The sequence below is a fragment of the Carettochelys insculpta genome, chromosome 1 (assembly GCF_033958435.1).
Source record: "Carettochelys insculpta isolate YL-2023 chromosome 1, ASM3395843v1, whole genome shotgun sequence".
Classification (NCBI taxonomy): Eukaryota; Metazoa; Chordata; order Testudines; family Carettochelyidae; genus Carettochelys; species Carettochelys insculpta.
The window spans coordinates 287514254-287535037 of record NC_134137.1 but is presented as its reverse complement, the minus strand read 5'-3'; the positions used below and the strand labels follow the sequence as shown (position 1 = coordinate 287535037).

At 45.5% G+C, this 20784-nt stretch overlaps 1 protein-coding gene across 1 annotated transcript in view; it reads left to right on the top strand.

Annotated features, from left to right (window-relative positions):
- Positions 1 to 16862, top strand: part of LOC142007353 (solute carrier family 23 member 1-like) — a 46318-nt gene extending 29456 nt beyond the window's left edge. Inside the window, exons 7-12 of the mRNA XM_074983968.1 lie at positions 1913 to 2069; positions 2351 to 2604; positions 7787 to 7951; positions 9740 to 9848; positions 10669 to 10764; positions 13771 to 16862. Of these exons, the coding sequence (XP_074840069.1) occupies positions 1913 to 2069; positions 2351 to 2604; positions 7787 to 7951; positions 9740 to 9848; positions 10669 to 10764; positions 13771 to 14036 (1047 nt within the window). The 3' untranslated portion in view covers positions 14037 to 16862. The remainder of the gene's footprint in view (positions 1 to 1912; positions 2070 to 2350; positions 2605 to 7786; positions 7952 to 9739; positions 9849 to 10668; positions 10765 to 13770) is intronic.
- The last annotated feature ends 3922 nt before the right edge of the window (positions 16863 to 20784 follow it).

Genomic DNA, 20784 nt, shown 5'->3' with positions numbered 1-20784 from the left:
CAGTCTAAGTCATGTTTGATTTGCACACCCAAATAATCCTCCCCTCACTCATTTCGACTGGAGTCAGTGAGATTACTTGTGTGAGTAACTACAGCCCTCTGAGAGTAAGGGTTCATAGTTTGGCTCCAACTATGTTTTGCATTTGGTTTAGTCTATAAGAAAGTCAATTTTGTGATAGAAATCCCCAACATATGTTTTTATTCTGCTCTTCTAAGTGTACAAGGACAGGGCCAGAGAGGAACTGCGTTAGTCCGTATTCTAACAAAACAAACCAGCAGTCATGTAGCACTTTAAAGACTAACAAAACGATTTATTCAGTGATGAACTTTCATGGGACAGACCCACTTCATCATATCTACAGCATCTCCAGTACAGCCTGACATCTATAAGTACAGAAGTCCAAAAAAAAATTGCAATAAATCTGACAAATGAAGTACATGGGACTGAAGGAGGTGGGTGAAGGGTAGGGGGCAGGGGGTGTTAAGGATCCTTAACATCCTCCATCCCTCACCCCCTCCTTCAGTCCTATGTACTTGATTTGTCAGTTGTTATTGCAATTTTTTTTGGACCTCTGTACTTATAGATGTCAGGCTGTACTGGAGATGCTGTAGATCTGAAGAAGTGGGTCTGTCCCACGAAAGCTCATCACCGAATAAATCATTTTGATGCTCTTTAAAGTGCTATATTTTTGCTGTCACACAATAGGAGAGGCAGACCCCACAGAGAATGGGTAGATGATATAGTAGATTGATGCAGAGCTAGTCTACAGAAACAAAGCCACTCTGCACTGGACAGGGAAAGATGGAAGGAAATAGTGAGAGAGGCATCAGACACCAACAGGTGCTGAGCCCATGGTGGTTAATGATGATGATGATGAATACATCATTTTGTTAGTCTTTAAAGTGCTATATTACTGCTGTTTTGTAAGGATAGGTCCAGGCATTGTGAAAATAGGTGCTTCCTACTGCTAGGCTTAGGATAGCCGGTCACTGTACTGAGGACCCTACCTCTTGCCGGTAGCTGAGCCTGATTGGTGTGTACCACAAACCAAGGCCACATCTGTCTCTTCTGACCACAATAGCAGCAGTTCCTTGCCATGACTGTGCTCACAAGATTGATTTTTCACCATGTCTGAGGAAGGATGTGATGCATTACAGTGTAGTTAAGGATTCTGGGACTCTTTTCCAAGGTGGTGATGGTAAACAGGGCTAGTAATTGCTTGTCAGTATTCACAGCTGCTTCCAGCAATGCCTTCTGAGTAACAGGGAACCTTGGATTCTCCAGTGCAGTTGTTTTCAACCAGGGGTATATATACCCCTTTTGGCATGCAAAAGTCTTCCAGGAAGTGCATCAACTCATCCAGATATTTGCCTAGTTTTACAACTGACCATATAAAAAGCACTAGCAAAGTCAGTACAAATTAAAATTTCATACAAGACCTTTTTATGTGGCTCTACATAAATATATGCTGAAATATTAAATACAATAGTTCTATTCCAATTGATTTATTGTAAGATTATATGGTAAAAAGCAGCAATTTTTCAGCAGTGGAGTGCTGACACATCTGTATTTTTATGTCTGATTCTATAAGCAAGTAGTTTTTAAGAGCGGTGAAATTTGAGGGCAAAAAAGGCCAATCAGACTCATGGAAGGGCTACAGTAGTGCAGAAGGGGTCTGAGACACAGCTGCAGAGCAGCTTTTGAAGTAGCCAGAAGAGCACCTGTGGAGACAAACTGCCACATCACCTTCATGTCATCGAATGAACATGCGAGTGGGGGAACAAAACAGAGCATACACTTTCAGAATGCACTGGGGGCTTTGATTGTCGGAATGGCGGAAGGCAGAGTACTTCCATGATGGAACTCAGGATGGCCATTAATCAGAATTAACTTTATGTAACTCTCTGTTTAGGTTCTTCTTGGCCTCGCCCTTACTTGGCTGATCTGTTTTGTCCTCACGGTTACCAATGCCTTCCCCTCAGACCCTGCAGTTTATGGCTATCCAGCTCGGACTGACATCAAAGGTGATGTTCTGTCCCAAGCACCCTGGTTCCGGTTCCCATACCCAGGTATGGTTGTAGGACTGTGTTGCAAATTAATTAATGTTCATTCTCATTGTTTTTCCCCAGGGCTGTGTTGTTCATCAGATTTTTGCTTTTAATGACCTTGAATGGGAGAAGAAAATGAGAAGACACTGAAGAACCCACAGGGCAAAGCTCAGGCAGGGCTGGCCTAGAAGCAATTAGGCCAATGCTTAGAAAAGTCACTAGTGATTGACTTGAAGGAATTTTACATTAAAATTGAGTCCCAGTGACCTGACTCTTTTTTTTTCTTTTTTTAAATTTTGCAGGCCAATGGGGAGTTCCAACCATCAGCTTAGCTGGGATCTTTGGCATCATAGCTGGAGTGATTTCCTCCATGGTGGAGTCAGTCGGTGATTACTTTGCCTGTGCCCGACTGTCTGGTGCCCCGCCCCCTCCAAAGCATGCTATCAACCGCGGAATTGGAGTGGAGGGAATTGGCTGTCTTCTGGCTGGGGCCTGGGGAACAGGGAATGGCACCACATCGTACAGCGAGAACGTTGGAGCACTGGGAATCACCCGGGTAAGGTGACATCTGCCCCCAGTCCACAACAATGGAGTACTTGGTTAAGAAATGGTGTACTTACCCATTATGGAAAAATATTGGCTATACTTGTGGTCTTTATGAGTGTATTACGCACTTTTACCACACTTCTTACTGGTGGGTCTATGAAGTGATCTCAGTCTAGCTCAAAAGTGCCCATGTCCTTATCACAAAAAACCGCTGGCACGTTGCTTTCTAACTGGCTGTCAGGGAGACCAAGAATCAAGTGGGCCATGAGACCTGAACTGTCGTTCCATTCCAATGGGTGGAGTTGCTCCAGTTTGGGGGAGGCATGCTGTGTGGGTGGTAGATGGGTGGTTATCTGATCTGAAGCCCTTCTGGGGATAAAGAGAGCCCTTTCCTCTGTGAAGCTGGCAATCTAGAACCTTCCCTGAGAGCCAAATTCCACAAAAATATCGTAGGAAAAAACTGAAATATATAGTCTTTAAAAATGGTTCATCCTCCATGATACATGGAATTCAGTGATTACAGGGGTATTAAAGGTAGCACACTTCCTGGCAACTACAAATGTCAAGTGATAAGCAGTTTTATTCACTACGCACTTACACCATTTTCTGAATTGTTGCACTGCCATTCTTGTAGAGTGACAAGGTGTGTGAGGCAGTATCTTTCATTGGCCCAAATGTTGATGGTGAGTGAGACAGGCTTAGACAGAGCTTTTCTTTAGATCAGGGAAAAGTACTCCAAGTGTCACCTTGCATTTAGCTGTGACATTATGAGTATCTTTCTCTGATCTGAAGAAGAGCTTGGTTTGGCTAGAATGCTTGTCTCTCTCTCTCTCCCCAGCAGAAATTGGTCCATTAGAGAGTGTTACCTCACCCACCTTGTCCCTCTCATATGCCGAGACTGACACCACTACAACGACACAGGATTCTTAAACTCATTTGTGTGTATTCATTTCCACTTAATAGACAGCTCTGAGTCATTCAGAACATTTGGGACTGACACATTTGGCAGCCAATCAGAAAGCTCTGGTTGTGGTGTCCACTCAAATTATTCATATACAAATCATGCAATAACAAGGAGTCCTGTGGCAACTTAAACACTATCAAATTTATTTGGGTGTAAAGCTTTTGTGGACTGCAGCCCACTTTGTCAGGTGCATAAAGTGGAGACTTCAGTTCAGCAGGGCTATATTCATATGCAAAGATGGGTGTCTCACATTGCTACACTGGGGACCAGTGCGAACGAGGTCAGTGTCATCAGGGTGGATGTGGCCCTCTTCCAACAGCCGATAAGAAGGTGAACATACCAAAAGGGTGAAAAATACTTTTTGTAGTGAGCTACTCCCCGCGTAGTAATGTAAGACATCCACCTTTACAGATGTTCATATCCCTACCGACCTTCAGTTGCTACTTCATGCATCTGAAAGAGTGGGTTCCAGCCCACAAAAGCTTATGCCCAGATAAATTGGTTAATCTTTAAAGTGCCACACGATTCCTCATTTTTGCTGAAACAGACTAACATGGCTACCCCTCTCAGTCATGGAATATTGTCAGGGGAGCGGCAGAGTGACAGTGGAGGCAGAAATTGGCCAATCACAGACCAGATTATTTCACTGTATTTTATGAATCTCATGAAGAATCATCATTTCCACGTACAGTGGCTGCTGGTTGTTTTTGGCAGAACTTGTACGTGGGCATGCCTGAAAGGCAGTCTGCGCTGTAACTCAGAGTACACTATTACTAATTGGTCAATACAGTGATATTCGTATGCATTGGCCAGATAATTCATTAAAGGTATGGCTTGTGCATAGGTTGTAGATATGGGATATGAACTTACTTGAAATGTATTCAAATGTACAAGTATACTCAAAATATTATCAAGTAGCTCACATCCCCCATCTCGATAATCATCATCTAGTTTCAGTGCAGTAATGGCAGACTTTCTGAGTCAGGGTGTGGGAGCCCAAGGATGCTGACCCATGTATGTTGCTGGATCAGAGAGTTGCAGACTAGAGAGGTTCAGCCTGCGTTAGTTCCCTGCTATATTACACACCTTTGCCTTCAAGGTTGCAGATGCAGTCACATATATAATTATACTGCTTTTTTGCTACACAAAAGGGTGCCAGAACTGAAGCCCCAGCCCCCCGCCAGCTCAACGCCCTCCCCTGCACAGCCCCAAACTGCGCCCCCGACAGGCCCAAACCCTCTTAACCTGCCCCGCCCGCCTCAACCCCCTGCATGGCTGCATGGCCCCTGCTCAACCCTCCACACGGCCCTGGATCAACACCCCCACAACTCATCCTCTCCCATGGCTCAACCCCCTGTGCAGCCACACTGGCCCAGCTCAACGCCCACCCCTGCCCTGGCTCAACCCCTGTGTGGCTGCACAGCCCCAGCTCAACCTCCCACACCCCGGCTGAACCCTCCACGTGGCCCCACCTCTGGCCCCTCAGCCCCAGCTCAACCCACCCCCCCCCTCGCTCAACCTCCCCCACACAGCCGCATGGTGCGAGCTCAACTCAACCCCCTGCTTCCTCCCGTAGCCCTAACCCACCCCAGGCTTAACCTCAGTGCCCCTTTCCCAAGGCCCCAACCCCCCACCAGGCTTAACCCTCCCCAGTTGCTCCCCCCCCAACCCCAGGACTTACATTTCAAAAGGAGCTCCAGGTGCTCCGGCTGCTTTCCCAGCTGTGTTGCTCCCCCTACGTACACACAGGAGCAGCTCCCTGACCTTCCCACTGAAAAAGCAGGAGTCAATGTAATTGGTTTAATGGTCTGGCTGGCCAGTAAGTCAGTTAAATCGAGTCCTGCTCTTTCCCCTGCAGGCAGGGAGCCAGAGCCGGAGTGGCAGCAGCACCTTTTAAAAATGGTGCCAGGAAAAAAGGTGGAGGAATGCAGTTCCTGCCAGGAAAAAAAAAGCCCTGTGTAACTATGTCCTGAAAGGGAGTTCACATCTACCAGCTAACCTTCTTACCCTGTTACACTTCCAACAAGAGATAGGTAAACACAGACAAATACATTTAGCATCTGTCCTTGGAGTCTTATCCATACAAAGTGAATGAATCAGGACTTCATAGCCTAACTGACATTTTTGGGTACCTGTACATGGGTATATTAGCTTGACTACAATTGTAATGCTTCCCCCGGTTCTCAGCTCCCCACCACTCTGGGAGCCAGGAAACTGACCAGGGCTGGTCTGTTTCCCAGCTCCTGCAAGCCCAGAGGACCCGAGAACCGGACTGTAGCCTAGTTCCCTCTCCTGCCTGACTTGCGCGAAAATTTGCGTTACGCAGGGGTTGCAAGAACACAATCTCCGCACAGCTTGAGGGTTTACTGCGCTTTTAATTGAAGGTCCAACCTGTGTTTTGGTTGTTTCTCCCACTTCGTTTATGTACGGTAAAATCTTTCACATCCACCATTCTCTTATCCAGAACTCTCAAATAACTGGTATTTGAACCATAAGTAAATTTTAGTTACTCTTCCATAAGAACGGTATAGGAGACCCTTGATATAACAGACTAATGGAGGGGAGGGCATCTGTTAAAACCTAAAGTCCATTATATGTGAGGGTTTAGCTCACAGACCTTCCCACCTCCTCCTGGCTCCAGCAGAGCGTGGTGGTTCCTCCAGCTCTGAGACTCTGAGGCTTTGGGCAGAGCCCGGGGGCTTTTCCAGTTCTCATCCACCTGAGCTCTGTCCTGAGTGGGGCAGGACCTCTGGCTCTGAGCTGCACATGCTCAGGGCAGAGTATGAGGGCTCCTCCAGCCTCTGGGCAGTCTCAGTGTGTGAGGAAAAACCCAGTGGTGGTGGCGGCTGTGGTGTGGCCAGGGACCCCGTGGCTGTGGAGGTCTGAGCTGCTGGAGGACCTGGTGGCAGGCCTGGTGAGTCTTTTACAGTACTGTACAGTACAGTACTCTACTTTCTTGGTTGTGGCGGTGCTAGTGGACGTCCATTATAACCAATGTGCAGTATTACGGGGTCCGTTCTATCGAGGGTTTACTGTACAGTGAAAGTAAATGCAAATAAATACAGCAAATACAGGATAGGGTTACAGTGCACAATACTACTATTGTCCGTAAATCAAGTACTCTGCACACATTTTTGTTTGTTTTTTAATGGCTAATCTTGTTTTTCTCTTGTGTAGAGCTTTGCTAGGTCTACCTCTCTATTACCCAGCATATTTGAATATCTGGCAACCTGCCAGGCCTGGGACTGCCAGCTATGAAAGAGTTCACTGTAACTGTTAACTTCTCCTGACCATCTTTAAAGTTTGTGCCAATGTTTCTGTTTTCCTCTCTTATTCAGATATTTTGCCAGATTTGTGTGAGAGGAGAAGTCTTAGTGCTTGACCCTGGTGTTCGGTGCATTGCCTGACTAAGAACACGCCCTTGCTCTGTCAGTGAGGAAGGTTATAGTGCATATAGACAAGCTCCACTATCTACCCAGGGCTTCCTTCCTTCCTTTTTTTGGTTTTTGTTTAGTTTTGTTTGTTTTTAACAAATGTTAAATCTGTCATTGAATGAGAGCAATCAAAACCAACAGTCTTTCCAGCTTCCAAACATGACTGTGCTCAGGCTCGATCCTGTTCTGGAACTATGTTAAAACATGGTCATTAACTTCAGCGTGAGGAGAGTTGGCCACCAAGCTTGGAACCTAGTCTTAAGTACTGCTCTGGGCCTGTGTGAAAAAGACTCAGAATAATCAAATAAACAGTGCCATCATAAGCTCCAGCTGTGCTCAGGAATTTTTAGAGTGGTGTTAGAGCAATGCCCTCAGCAGAATTAATTAACACTTCAGTTAGTTAATAAACTTTTTCTGCACAGCCCAGAACTAGCATTAATGGTTCACTATTGTTACCTGATAAAATGGCTGGCAACAGTAGAGGATTTCCAGAGTGAAGGATCTCATACAACAAGGTAAATCCACAGTTGTTCTCAGTCTAGGCGATGTGTTAATTATACAGTATTCCTTGGAAATCTGCAATTATTTGTGCAGTTGGTGCGCCAATCAGCTCCTATGAGATTTCTATGTCAGTAACACATTCTCAGGCTGCTCCGTCTGAATCCTGGACTTTAATGTGTTATTGAACAATCCTGAAAATCTGTACAAAGTCAGACCAGGCACTCTCCCCAGCCTTCTGCCCTCCAGCTCCGCATGCCTTGTAGAGTGATCCCGTCGTGCCCCTCTTGCCGCAGGTAGGAAGTAGAATAGTGATCGTCGCTGGTGGCTGCGTGTTGCTTGTGATAGGCATGTTTGGGAAGATCGGTGCTGTGTTCGCCAGCATACCAACTCCCCTCATTGGAGGACTGCTCCTTGTGATGTTTGGAATCATCACCGCAGTGGGGATTTCCAATTTGCAGGTAATGGGCTCCTTGAAAAATAAGGGTTTAACTGAATACATTTTCTCCTGAGAGAAAACTGCGGGCTCCAGTCGGGTTCCTGTGCAGTGCAGTTGTTGGCTGAGCCAAGTGTCTCTTCTCAGAAGACACTCTGGTGTTATTCACATCAGTTAGCGATCATGTTGGCAACTTCTGCAGAGGCCAATGAATGGACCAGACAGCCTCATTTGCAGTGGGGCCACCAGAAACAGAGGTCCAGTCCTGGTTAACTTATTGCAGGACTGCAGTACTGTGAACAGGCCAGTGATGTGAAAGTTATGGTGGGAAGGTCATGTTACCTGGTGAACCCTACTGCCCTGAGGCAGTTTTTCTGATTGGCTGATTGGCACATTGGTGTAACCAGGAGGGAAGCCTCGACTGCTGCTATCATGAACTGTTTATTTGCTAGATACCTCCATTAATGCCATTGGAATCAGATATCCTGATATTAATAAGGCTCTGAGTATAGTCCCACTTGACATTCTTATAAGCACACTAGGGAAACGTGCTCTTGATCAAACTAGTATAAAGGGGGTTCACCACCATTTGAAAAACAGTATGCAAACAACAGCTGTCAATGGCTCACTGTTGAAATGGGAGGCTGTATCTGGCAGGGTCATGGGTCTAATACTAGTTGATATCTTTATTAATAACTAGGTAATGGAGTAGTGAGTGTGTTTATGAAACTTGTAAGTTTCACCATGCTCAGAGGGGTGGCAGGATAGGGTTAGAATTCAAAACAATCTACACATATTGGAGAATTGGTCTGAAATCAACAAGGTGAAATTAAATAAAGACAAATGCAAAGTGCTTCATTTAGGAAGTCAAAATCAAATGAGGAATAGCTGATTGGGTTGTAGTCCTGCTGAAAACAGTCTGGGAATCACAATGGATCACAAATTGAATATGTCAACAATGTGGAGTATTTGATAAAAAGTCTAATATTCTGCACCACAGTAACACAATTGTTTTATGTAAGACATGGGAGGTAACTCTCCTGCTCTTTTCAGCACAGGCCCACCCTCAGCTGGTGCTCTGTGTCCAGCTCAGAGTGCCACACTTTAGGAAAGATGTAAACAAGCTGGAGAGATTTTAGAAGAGAGCAATACAAGTGACAAAAGGTTAAAAAACTTGACCTGTGGGGAAGGGAAAACAAACAACAACCCAAAACCAAAAAATCTTTAGTTTTGTGGAAGAAAGATTGAGAGGCACCTTGAGAAGTCTTCAGATAAGTTAAGGGCAGTTATAAAGAGGGTGATGATAAATTGTGAAGGGAGGAGAAGTAATGGACTTCGTCTACTGCAAGGGTCATTCAGGTTCGATATTAGGAAACACTTTCTAATGCTGCAGGTAGTTAGTTAAGCACTGGACTAGGTTTCTGGTGGAGATTAGAGAATCCCCATCATGGGAGGTTTCACACATGTTAGACAAATGCCTTTCAGGGCTGGTCTAGGAGCTTTACTTGGTCCTGCTTCAGCATGGGGCTGGACATGATGACTTTCCAAGGTCCCTTCTCGACTTCTGATTCTGTACTAAGGAATGCCAGCTGATGCTGTGGCCTGTGCATATCGGGGTATTTCTGTATACAGGTGTTCAATTTCAATTCTACTTTAAACAACTGTTTCTGCAATAGCATATGGAATTCTGCTCCTACTAACTGTCACTGCAGATATGTGTGTGGGTACAAGAATTCACCAGCAGGACCCAACGGTTTATAGGTTTTGATCATTTTGAGCAGTATGTATTAACCCGTGTAATCTCTCTGTACAGTATGTGGACATGAACTCCTCAAGAAACCTGTTTATCTTTGGATTTTCTATATATGCGGGTCTGGCAATTCCCAACTGGGTAAACAAAAATTCTCAAGTGCTAGAAACAGGTAAAAATGAGCATCCTCATTTACTGGGATCATCCTCCCAAGTGTGAAACTGAAGTAAATACTGATACAGTGAAGTAACATGATCAGTAATGCAGCCTACCAATGTTCTGGGTTAAACCCACGCAAGCTGCTTAGGGGCTGGCACGCCTGCCTCCTGGACGTGCCACTGCAATACTATCATTCTTACCGTCTTTATGACACAGCAGTCTCTCACTGCTAACTGAATTCATGTTGATAGAGATGAATCCACAGTGCAAGGAATCCATGACTTCCATTCCTTTTTGAATGTTCCAGTGTCAAACGCAGTTAGTAAGAGGAAGATCTGGCTTATTGTCTTGGTTGACTGCTGAGTGGAATCTCTGTCTTTGGAGCATCCTTGTGGCTATCTACCTGCAGTCAGACATTGCCTTTGTCAAAACAAAGGACCAGATCCTCCTGCTAATTCCATCACAGTGACCTGAGTGAAGTCTCCACACTTTCTTGTCCTTGAACTGCTAGCCCAAGCATTGCATCTGTTGCCATTGATATAGCTGCCCCCAAAGGTGTCTTTTTGGGCAGTTGTAAGTCAGCTGCCATGCTTTGCCCATCGTATAAATTAATAGCATGGAATAAAAACATCCGTGTGAAACAGTCAGCCGATGAAGCTATTTTCAATGATAAAATAACAGAATCTCATGCCCTGATTTGGAAGAGGGAGCAAGGCAGCACTTCCTGCTGTTGAGCTGCATATGTCTCCTGGGCAAGCGACTTGTGGCTTTGTGACATTGGCTCTGTTGTTGCTCAAATGTATCCACTGATTGAGGTTTTGTTTTTCTTTTAGGAATTCTCCAGCTAGACCAAGTGATCCAAGTGCTCCTCACCACTGGCATGTTTGTGGGTGGATTCCTGGCGTTTATCCTTGATAACATGATTCCAGGTCTGATCTGCTGCTATGGTGTAACCCTCTGTGCCCTAAAATCTCCCAACATAGCTACTGACAAATAAGTTCTGTTGGTTGGAGGAACGGCTCAAGAGCTAGTGGGGAGGGCCCCAGTTGCTGCTGGCATATTAAGTGCCATGTCCTTTAAGGCTATTTAGCTGGCATGTTAAGAATCATAGAAAGCTAGGACTGGAAGGGAGCTTGAGAGGTCATCGAGTCCAGCCCCCTGCCCTCATGGCAGGACCAAAGTACTGTCTAGACCATCCTTGATAGACATCTGTCTAACCTGTTCTTAAACATCTCCAGCGATGGAGATTCCACAATCTCCCTTGGCAATTTATTCCACTGTTTGACCACCCTGACAGTTAGGAACTTTTTCCTAATGTCCAACCTAAACCTCCCCTGCTGCAGTTTAAGCCCATTGCCTCTTGTTCTATCCTCAGAGGCCGAGAAGAACAAGTTTTCTCCCTCCTCCTTATGACTCCCTTTTAGATACCTGAAAACCGCTATCATGTCCCCCCTTAATCTTCTTTTTTCCAAACTAAACAAGCCCAGTTCTTTCAGCCTTTCTTCATAGGTCATGTTCTCTAGACATTGGATCATTCTTGTTGCTCTTTTCTGGACCCTTTCCAATTTCTCCACATCTTTCTTGAAATGCGGTGCCCAGAACTGGACACAATACTCCAACTGAGGCCTAACGAACGCAGAGCAGAAGAATGACTTTTCGTGTCTTGTTCACAACACACCAACAGCTACCTGGAGTTTTGTGTGCACCAACACTGAGGTTAAGCTTGGGGTGGTGTGATCACAGATGCCATCTTTATGATGTACTGGAGACCTCCAGAGTTAAAAGCATGAGCTAATGTATCTTAAGCTAAAGGGTCAACCCTCCAGCACCAGGAGGCTATAACATCTCATAATCTCTGTGCACTGACACAGAAGGAGAGCTTTTAACACACATCCGCTAGGGGGTTACACTGGGGCTTATAGGAGATACTCAGGTAAAGCTGACTGATCCGGGTTGCTGGTAGGTGTGCTTGAACCTATGACCTTAGAAACTAAAGCCATGTGCTCTACAGTAGGGGTGTGCAAAGTGGAGGATGTGAAGCTATGTAAAGGGAGGCAGCACAGTTGGCTGCAGGGTCTTGGGCTCATCAAAAATCTTTAAATATGTTACTTTTTATGTATGTGTGTTCACATTACTATGCTAGTTAATGAAGTTTTCACGTAGCTTAGTTGGCTAAAGCATGGTGTTAACAATGCCATGGCCATGGGGTCAAGCTCCATGTGGGCTGGCTGACTCTCAGAGGGTAGTTATGAATGGTTTGCAGTCATGCTGGAAGGCCATGGTAAGTGGGGCTCTGGGACCAGTTCTGTTCCATATCTTCATCAATGATTTAAATACTGGCAGAGAGAGTATAATTATTAAGTGTGCCCATGATACCAAGCTGGGAGGGGTTGCAACTGCTTTGGAGGATAGAATCAGAATTCAAAATGATCCCAACGAAGTGGAGAAACGGTATGAGGCAAACAGGGTGAAGTTTAATAAGGACAGATGTGAAGTGCTCCATGTAGGAAGAAACAATCAGCTTCACACATACAAAATGGGAAGTGACTGCCTAGCAAGGAGTTCTGCAGAAAGGGATTTAGGGGCTCATAGTGGATCACAAGCTAAATATGAGTCAACAGTGTGATGCTGTTGCAAAAAAAGCAAACATGATTCTGGGTTGCATTAACAGGTATGTTGGGAGCAAGACATGAGAAGTCATTCTTACACTCTACATGGCACCCATTAGGACCCAGCTGGAGTATTGCATCCAGTTCTGGGCACCACATTGCAAGAAAGATGTGGAGAAATTGGAGAAGGACCAGAGAAGAGCAACAAGAATGACTGAAGGTCTAGAGAACATGAGCTATGAGGCAAGACTGAAAGAACTGGGCTTGTTTAGCTTAGAAAAGGGAAGACTTAGAGCAGACATGATAACAGTTTTCAAGTACCTAAAAGAGGGTTACAAGGAGCAGGGAGAAAACTTGCTCTCCTAGGCCTCTGAGGATAGAACAAGAAGCAATGGGCTTAAACTGCAGCAATGGAGGTTTAGGATGAACATTAGGGAAAAACTTCCTAACTCTCAGGGTGGTTAAAACTGTAATAAAGTGGGTAGGGAGGTTGTAAAATGTCCATCACTGGAGATATTTAAGAGCAGGTTAGATAGACCCCTATCGGGGACAGTGCTTGGTCCTGCCATGAGGAAGGGGGACTGGACTTGGTGACCTCTCGAGGTCCCTTCCAGTATTAGTGTTCTATGATTCTACGTACTTATTTTCTTACACGTGCTGAAAGTTGTTTTTTTTTTTCACACAAACATAACTGAAATTTCCATCTGTCTGGATTACATTAGGCAGGCTGGGGAGGGCTCTGATAATTGCAAGGACGAAAAGGGAGGCCTAACATAAAAAGTTTGCTGACCCCTACTCTATGGCATAAGCGAAAAGCCAGCTGGCTCTCAGCAAAGGTTGTAAAGCAGAGACTTCACTCTCTGTCAGTGGGTCAGTGCCTGCGGGGGGCACATAAAGGAAAATGCCTACTGAACACAAATCCTGGCAAAGCAGAAAGGCTTCTGTTCTCAGTGAGCTTAAGGCAGAAACAGGGATCTGGGGTGTGTGCAGATGTGCACTCAAGCTAATTTAAAAGAGATCATTTTAATGGTGGTCAACATGCACAGAGTGTGCTAGATCCACACTGCAATTCATACAGACACCTGCTTAAGATGCTGCTGTAGCAGGAAGAGAAGTACCTGCTAACCTTGTTAATGTTTGCTGATTGCTTTGAACAAAGGAAGAGCTCCAGAAGCGTAAAGTAACAATATATCGTACTGCCCTGAGAGAATATGCTGGGAGCAGTAGGCTACCAGAACTGTGCGTAACTAGGTAATGGCAATGTATGTTTACTACAGTCAGTGTTAATGGCTCCTCAGTAACTGTCCTCTTGATTCCTTTTGGTAGGAAGCAAGGAAGAGAGAGGACTCTTAGCATGGAACGAGACCTGCCAGGAGGAGTGCGATGAGATGCGGGTTTTGGAAGTCTACAGTCTGCCGTTTGGGATAGGCACCAAGTTCTGCACCTCCTCTTGGGCGCAGTATCTTCCCACTTGTCCCCAAAGGCTATCTGGGTCCAAGAGCATGAAAGAACCAAAGAGCTTCACACAGGAAACCGGTTTCAAAATAAGCTCAGAAAGAGAGCATGAGATAGACATTGATACAAGGATGTAAGTCCATGGTTAGGAGATGGACTCATTCGCAAAGCACATGCCATGAAAACCACATTTACAGACATCCTGACAGAGGTTGGAACAGAAATATCGGTGACAAAGCTTTGGCTTTCAGTTCCCAGTTCTGCCTCCGACTCCTTGTGTGATCTTGGGCAAGTCACTTAACCACTTTCTGCCTCCATTTATCCAGATCTAGCAAAAATATACCAACTGGGGGGACAGCCTCACCAGGGGCTATCAGCCCTTATGAAGGAGTTTGGGTTTTTCTTCCCCTCCAGTTCTCTCTGTGAGCTATGACAGCTCAGATCTGAGTCTGAATAGCATATGCACAGTAATATTCCCCTCTCCCATTGAACGGATGTTCCAGTGGAGCCGTAACAGCTTCTTTTCCACGCCTAGCTGATCACTGAGAGCTACGGAAAAGTGCACATGCTACTTGGCCCCGAAGCAGGACTGTCACTTGTTACCTGGGCTCCTCTTATTACTACCCTGGGGAAAGAGGACACAGCCTTGTGATGTCGCTATGTGGGAAACAGACAGCAGAAGAAAGGATTTGGGAAAGTAAACTCCAGTATAAAATGAAGGAAGAGACAAAGGAAGAACAAAAAAGCAGGTCATTGTGTGATTTAGGAGCAGCGTTTCTCCACAACTGGTCTGTGGCTTGGCTCCAGTCCCTGATGTCTCCCTGACAGAGTTTAGGAAGGCAGCAAGCTGGTCCCTGGTATCAGAAACATTCAGAAACACTGCTGCAGAGGAAGGTGGCCTGAGTGACTCAGCTAGCTGAAGAGGAGGCACCGCAGTTGGAAAATTGGGGAAGAGGGAAGGAATTGTTTTGATGGAACCAAAACTAACAGTTTTCAAAATGTTGCAGTGAATGAAGAAGTCAGGCAGATGAGTGGAATGCTCTGATGATACTGAAATGGAAGCTTTTGTTTTGACATTCAGGTGTTTCAACAAAAACAAAGAAGTCATAAAATGGCCAGAGGAGGTCCTATGTCAGGGGTGGACAAACTACCAGCTGTGGGCTTCCTCCAGCCTGTGCGGATTGAACTTCTCTAATCCAGCACTCTTGAGACCTGACTGGTGCCAGATGAGAGAATTTGCCAGGCTACAGGAGGTCAATATTGAAGAGCACATTACCAGCACTGCTTATCGGGCTCTTAGAAGACATTTAGGGGTAAATTACAGCTAAATAACAACACAGAACACTGAGAGCCAGGACTGGTGGCTGGAAACAAACTTTATGGGACCACAGGAGACTTGGCTGCACCCATGAGAAGTGGTCATCCAGCTCACTAAAATCACGCGGGATTATAGATGTTGCTGGATGAGAAAGTTCCGGATTAGAGAGGTTCAGCCTCAAGGACCTTTTCATCTATTCCTCAATCACCCATTGGGGTGTGCAGCTAGGGATTTGCTTCAGTCTGCCTGCTGTTCCAGCTGGGGAGTGCAGGGAGGAGCTTGCCCTGTTCCTACCCTGCTCATAGAATCACAGAAGATGAGGGTTGGGAGAGACCTCATACAGTGCAGCTCCTCCACCTTTTCTCCTCTGCCAGTTGTTCCTGAACAGTTTATAACCACCCATGGCAGTGCTCCAGTCATGCACGGCTCCAGTTACCCCACCAAGTCTGGTATTCTAGTCACATCATACTGTGCCAGGACTTCCAACTCTTCCTGGGATTTTTCTTCCTGGGCTTCTTGTGTTTGTGTACCGGCACCTTGAGATAACTACCTGACTGGCCTATATTTTCAGTATGAATTAGGAGGCTTTCTTCTTCCTTGTGCTTCCTCCCGTGTCCCATTTTCCTACTTACCTAAGACATAGGTCTCCATCCTCCAGAGAGCCTAGTTCAAAGCACTTTAAGCTGTCTGAGAAGATGCTCTTCTCTCTCTTTGGTAGGTGGAGCCCATCTCTTCCTAGCAATTCTTTGTTCCTGGAACAACCTACCATGGCTGGAGAATCCAAAGCCCTCCCTCTGACACCACTTGCATTTACTTCCACAATTCAAGAGTCGCTACCAAGTCATTTACTTCAACAAGGAGGATGGATGAGAACATGACTTGCACTTCAAACTCTTCTGTCATTTTTCAGGTAGCGTTCAGTGACCCACGCAAGGTCATTCTTGGCAGATCATTGATGCCCACATAGAGAATTAGGAATGTGTAGCAGTCCAGTGGCTTGATCAGTCTTGGCATCACACCCTGAATTCTAGCTCCAGGCAAGCTGCACACTTCTCGATTTTCCCAGTCTAGATGGCATATGAATGACGCCGCCCCCTATAGGAAGGAGTCCCCACCCACCATTATCAGTATCCTCCCTTTGGGTGTGGTGGTTATGGAACCCTTATGCCTAGGGCAGCACATCTGATGCCTTCTGTTAAGTGGGGTCTTCTTCTCTTTCCCCAGATAACTCTAGCAAACCATTCTCCACTGCAGCACCTATGCAGAAAGACTGAAAATAGTTTCTTACCTCTGTCTGTACTGGGGGCACATGAGTTCTCCTTCCTTCTTCTGGAGGTCACGTGCTGCCAATTTTCCTCCCCGCTCTGCATTGCTCTCTCTGATTCTTCAGCATGCTGTGCCCGCAGTACCAAATGCTGAGTTCTATCCAGAAAGCTTTCATTTTCTCCGCTGCAACACAGGGTAGATATTTGGGCCTTGAGTCCTTTAACCTTCTCTTCCAATATGAAGACCAACTTGCACATCATGCAAATGAATTCACTTTTATTCTCTGGGAGAAAGACAAACATGGCACATCCTGAATAGTAACAGAGAGGGAACCGTGCTAGTCTGTACACTATCAAAACAAAAAGCAGTCAAGTAGCACTTTAAAGACTAGCAAAATAATTTATTGGGTGAGCTTTCGTGGGACAGACCCACTTCTCTGTCCCACAAAAGCTCACTTAATAAATTATTTTGCTAGTCTTTAAAGTGCTACTTGACTGCTTTTTGTTTTGGTGGCACATCCTGTGTGGGCCACTACAGCTGATCACTCACTATCTGTATTGAAGAAGTGGGGCTGTCCCACAAAAGCTCACCTAATAAACTATTTTGCTAGTCTTTAAAGTGCTACTTGACTGCTTTTTGTTTTGATACTGTCTGTATTGTTTTCCTTCTAGGAACCTCTTCAGATGTTTTATTTACTGCTCACACAAGCCTCAAAGGAAAAACTCTGTGGGAGCTCCCTCAGGCAAATTCCCTCTGATTGCTTGTTGTCTGTTTGCTGCTCACTCAGTTTACAACTGACTGCTTTTTTATAAGTCTGCTGGCTCAAAGCCCTTGGCCCAGCTCAAAGCCCTCCCTCCAATCAACCACTCAAGGCCCATGTAGAACAACAAGAAGTCCTGTGGCACCTTATAGATGAACAGATATTTTGGAGCATGAGCTTTCATGGGCAACCCCCACCCCACCGCCCACACTCATGCATCTGACAAAATGGATCTTTGCCCATGAAAGCTTATGCTGCAAAATCTGTTAGTCTATAAGGTGCCACAGGACTTCTTGTTGTTCTTGAAGATCCAGACTAACACAGCTACCTCTCTGATACTTGTCACCATGTAGAACAAATACCAGAGAGGTAGCTGTGTTAGTCTGGATCTTTGAGAACAACAAGGAAGTCCTGTGGCACCTTATAGACTAACAGATATTTCGCAGCATAAGCTTTCATGGGCAAAGACCTGCTTCATCAGATGCATGTAGCACAAGGCACTCCCAAGTCACACTCTTTAAACAAACAAACAAACACACAGCAAACAGTTCCTGCAATTAGCTCCAGACTAACTAACAGTGACAGACAGAAACATTGATATTCACCCCACCAGCTCTCTACACAGCCTCCCTAATGCAGCACTCACTGTAGTGCCTCTCAGATGGTTCCCTGGCAATTCCATCTGTTTGCTTCTCCTCTGCTACCCAACTGGAACACCCAGCAGAAGGTTAGAGCTGGTGGCTGTGGGGGAGGAGGGTGCCCATTTTTCTGAGGCTCCCTGGTTGGCTGGAGCCCCGAGGCAGATTCCTTTGGCCCAGTGGTTAACCTGCTACTGGGTGGAGGTCAGCCCAATGAGCATTTATGAGCTACCATACAATTTGCTTTACCCGATATGGGCCTCCGGCCAAAAAGTCTGCTCACCCCTGACCTACCTCCACCTCTCCTAAAAGTGTTAATCCCATGGTGAGAGTCCTCACTTAGGTTTTGAGTGACTCAACTTCAATTCCCCTTCTTTGCTGAGTAGCGAGGCAGAATTTTAACTTTGGAGCCAGTTCCAGCCAAAAAACAAGTCCTGTGGCACCTGATAGACTAACAGATAGGTTGGAGCTTAAGCTTTCATGGGCGAAGACCCACTTCTGGCACATTCTGATAGGGGGCTCTCTCAGTTCTGGCTCTGGAAGCTGTTCCACTTTTGTATAAGCAATCAATCATTGGATCTGGGACTTGAACATAGGTCACCATCTCCCAGGTGCGTGGCCCAATTACCACGATAGAGTCATTCTGGCTCTATTTGTGGCCCAGTGACTGGCTGAATTATGAAGGACTATGATCTACCACTCTGAATGGCAGTGACTACAGCTCGTTCCACTCACAACTGCAGTGAAGCTGTGACAGCATGGGCTAGCCACTTGCCTATATGCCCTGGGCCACTGGGGAAGGTTTTGTACATCCTGTGAGGACTTGACTTCACACCTCTTTTTATTAGCACTAGCTAGGTCAAAGCTAGCTGGAGCACATCTATCTGTGCTGCACTCACACCTCTGATTGCAATGTAGACAGATCCTTAGTCCAGGTCTGCACTATCAGGGACAGTCAACCTAAGATATGCAACTCCAGATATGAGAACAACATTTCTGCAGCATCCTCACTGTGGAAGGTTGATGAGCAAAACTTTCCCGTTGTCTTCCCTTACTACTTGTAACCTGGTGGAGGACTGAGTTTGATGGGCATGCCATCAGCGGTTGATTTAGTGGGTCCTCAGTAGACCTGCTAAATCAAACTCCAGGAGATCAATTGCCAGAGTGTCAATCACCAGATAAATGAAGACAAGCCCTCAGGTGCCCATGTCTCACTTTCAAAAGTGACAGAGGCACACCTGAGCCTATGCACTTGTCTATGCTACAGAAGCTGCAGAGGTTGCACAGTGAGTTGTGCTAATCTAGTGCTATTGTATAGACACTTTCTGCAATGACAAGAGGATTTTTCCCCTTCTTTTTGAGATACAGTAGCTAGGTCAACAAAGAAATTATTCTGTCTCCCTAGCAGCGTCCTGTGAGTGTATGTGTGTGAGGGCGGAGGTGGGGGACAATATCAGTCTAGCAACCACCGGCTACACCATGGAAATACTAATCCTGGAATTTTTCCCTGCAACAAACCCCATTGTTTAACTCTGTCCACATATTTTCTCTGGAGACACCATCACTGGACCTAACCACGTCAGTTACACTATCGGGGCTCATATTCCTGTACCTCCACTAATGTTATATATACCATCATGTGCCAGCAATGCCCCTCTGCTATGTATATTGGACAAACCGAACAATCACGTCGCCGAAGAATGAATGGACACAAATCAGACATTAGGAATCTGAAGTGAGCATTTCAATGGAGCAGGTCCTAGCATCCAAGAGCTGAAAAATCTACATTCTAAACCACTTTACACCTTGGCCTCAATAAAGATATCGATATTTTCTGCATTACAAGAAGTGTTTCCCCATCTTAGATATTCATAGTGATCTCAGGCAACTCACTTAACTTGATAGACACTTGCAGTAAGTAATTTTTTTCTTCCTCTTCCCCACTTCACCTCCCCTTGTGTCCGACGTAGCTGTTGCATCAGTTTTCATTTTTTTTCCTATCGTTCTGTTAAATTCTCATTGTGCCAGTTTGCTTTATCGGAATTTCCAGATCTGAGGAAGTGGGTCTGTCCCACAAAAGCTCATCACCTAATAAATCATTTTGTTACTTTTTACAGTGCTACAGGACTGCTTGCTTGTTTTGTGAAGATACAGACTAACTTGGTTACCTCTCCATGACCAACTATAGGAGTCAGGGGTGTGCATTTTTCACCCCCCCCCCCCCCCCCAAACAACATAGCTAGGTTGATTTTAACTTTTCAGTTTAGACCAGGTATGTGAAGGTCACTTAGGCATTGCATTACTGAGTGGAGCAATCCCTAAATACCTCTAAAAATCGGTGGCTACATTCCAAGGGACTGTATCTGCTCTGTGGTTACAGCAAAAAATCTGGTGCATTTAGGAGTCCACGTGCATGTGACTTACTGGGGTACATGAAAGCAGCTCCCTCTCCCTCCTAAGACATAGGGGAGTTTATGAAGGCAGTGGAACTGTGATCCAAAGGAGTGTGGACAGACAAAAGAGACACAGTAATAAATGCAGAGCCTAATAGCAGCATACAAAGACCAAACTGTGAATTGAAAAGATTTCTGTACAAGTCTTGATGAAAATCCAGCGTCACAGATCACATAAATATTGTCATTATTCGCTATTTCCTAGCTGTATGCTCAGCTCTGTACAGAACATAAAGCAAAGGCAAATGCTGCCCTGAAGAGCTTACAGGCCAAGGCCCTGATCCCTAAAGACACACATGCAAGTGTCTAATATTGTGAATAGTCCCAATGGAAAATAGGACTTCACACCATGTGTAAAATTAAACAAGTGCAGAAGCCTTTGCAGGACTGGGGCCCAGGACTAGACCAGGGGCAAAGAATGCAGGCCATGCTCACAGAATGGGGGGGAGG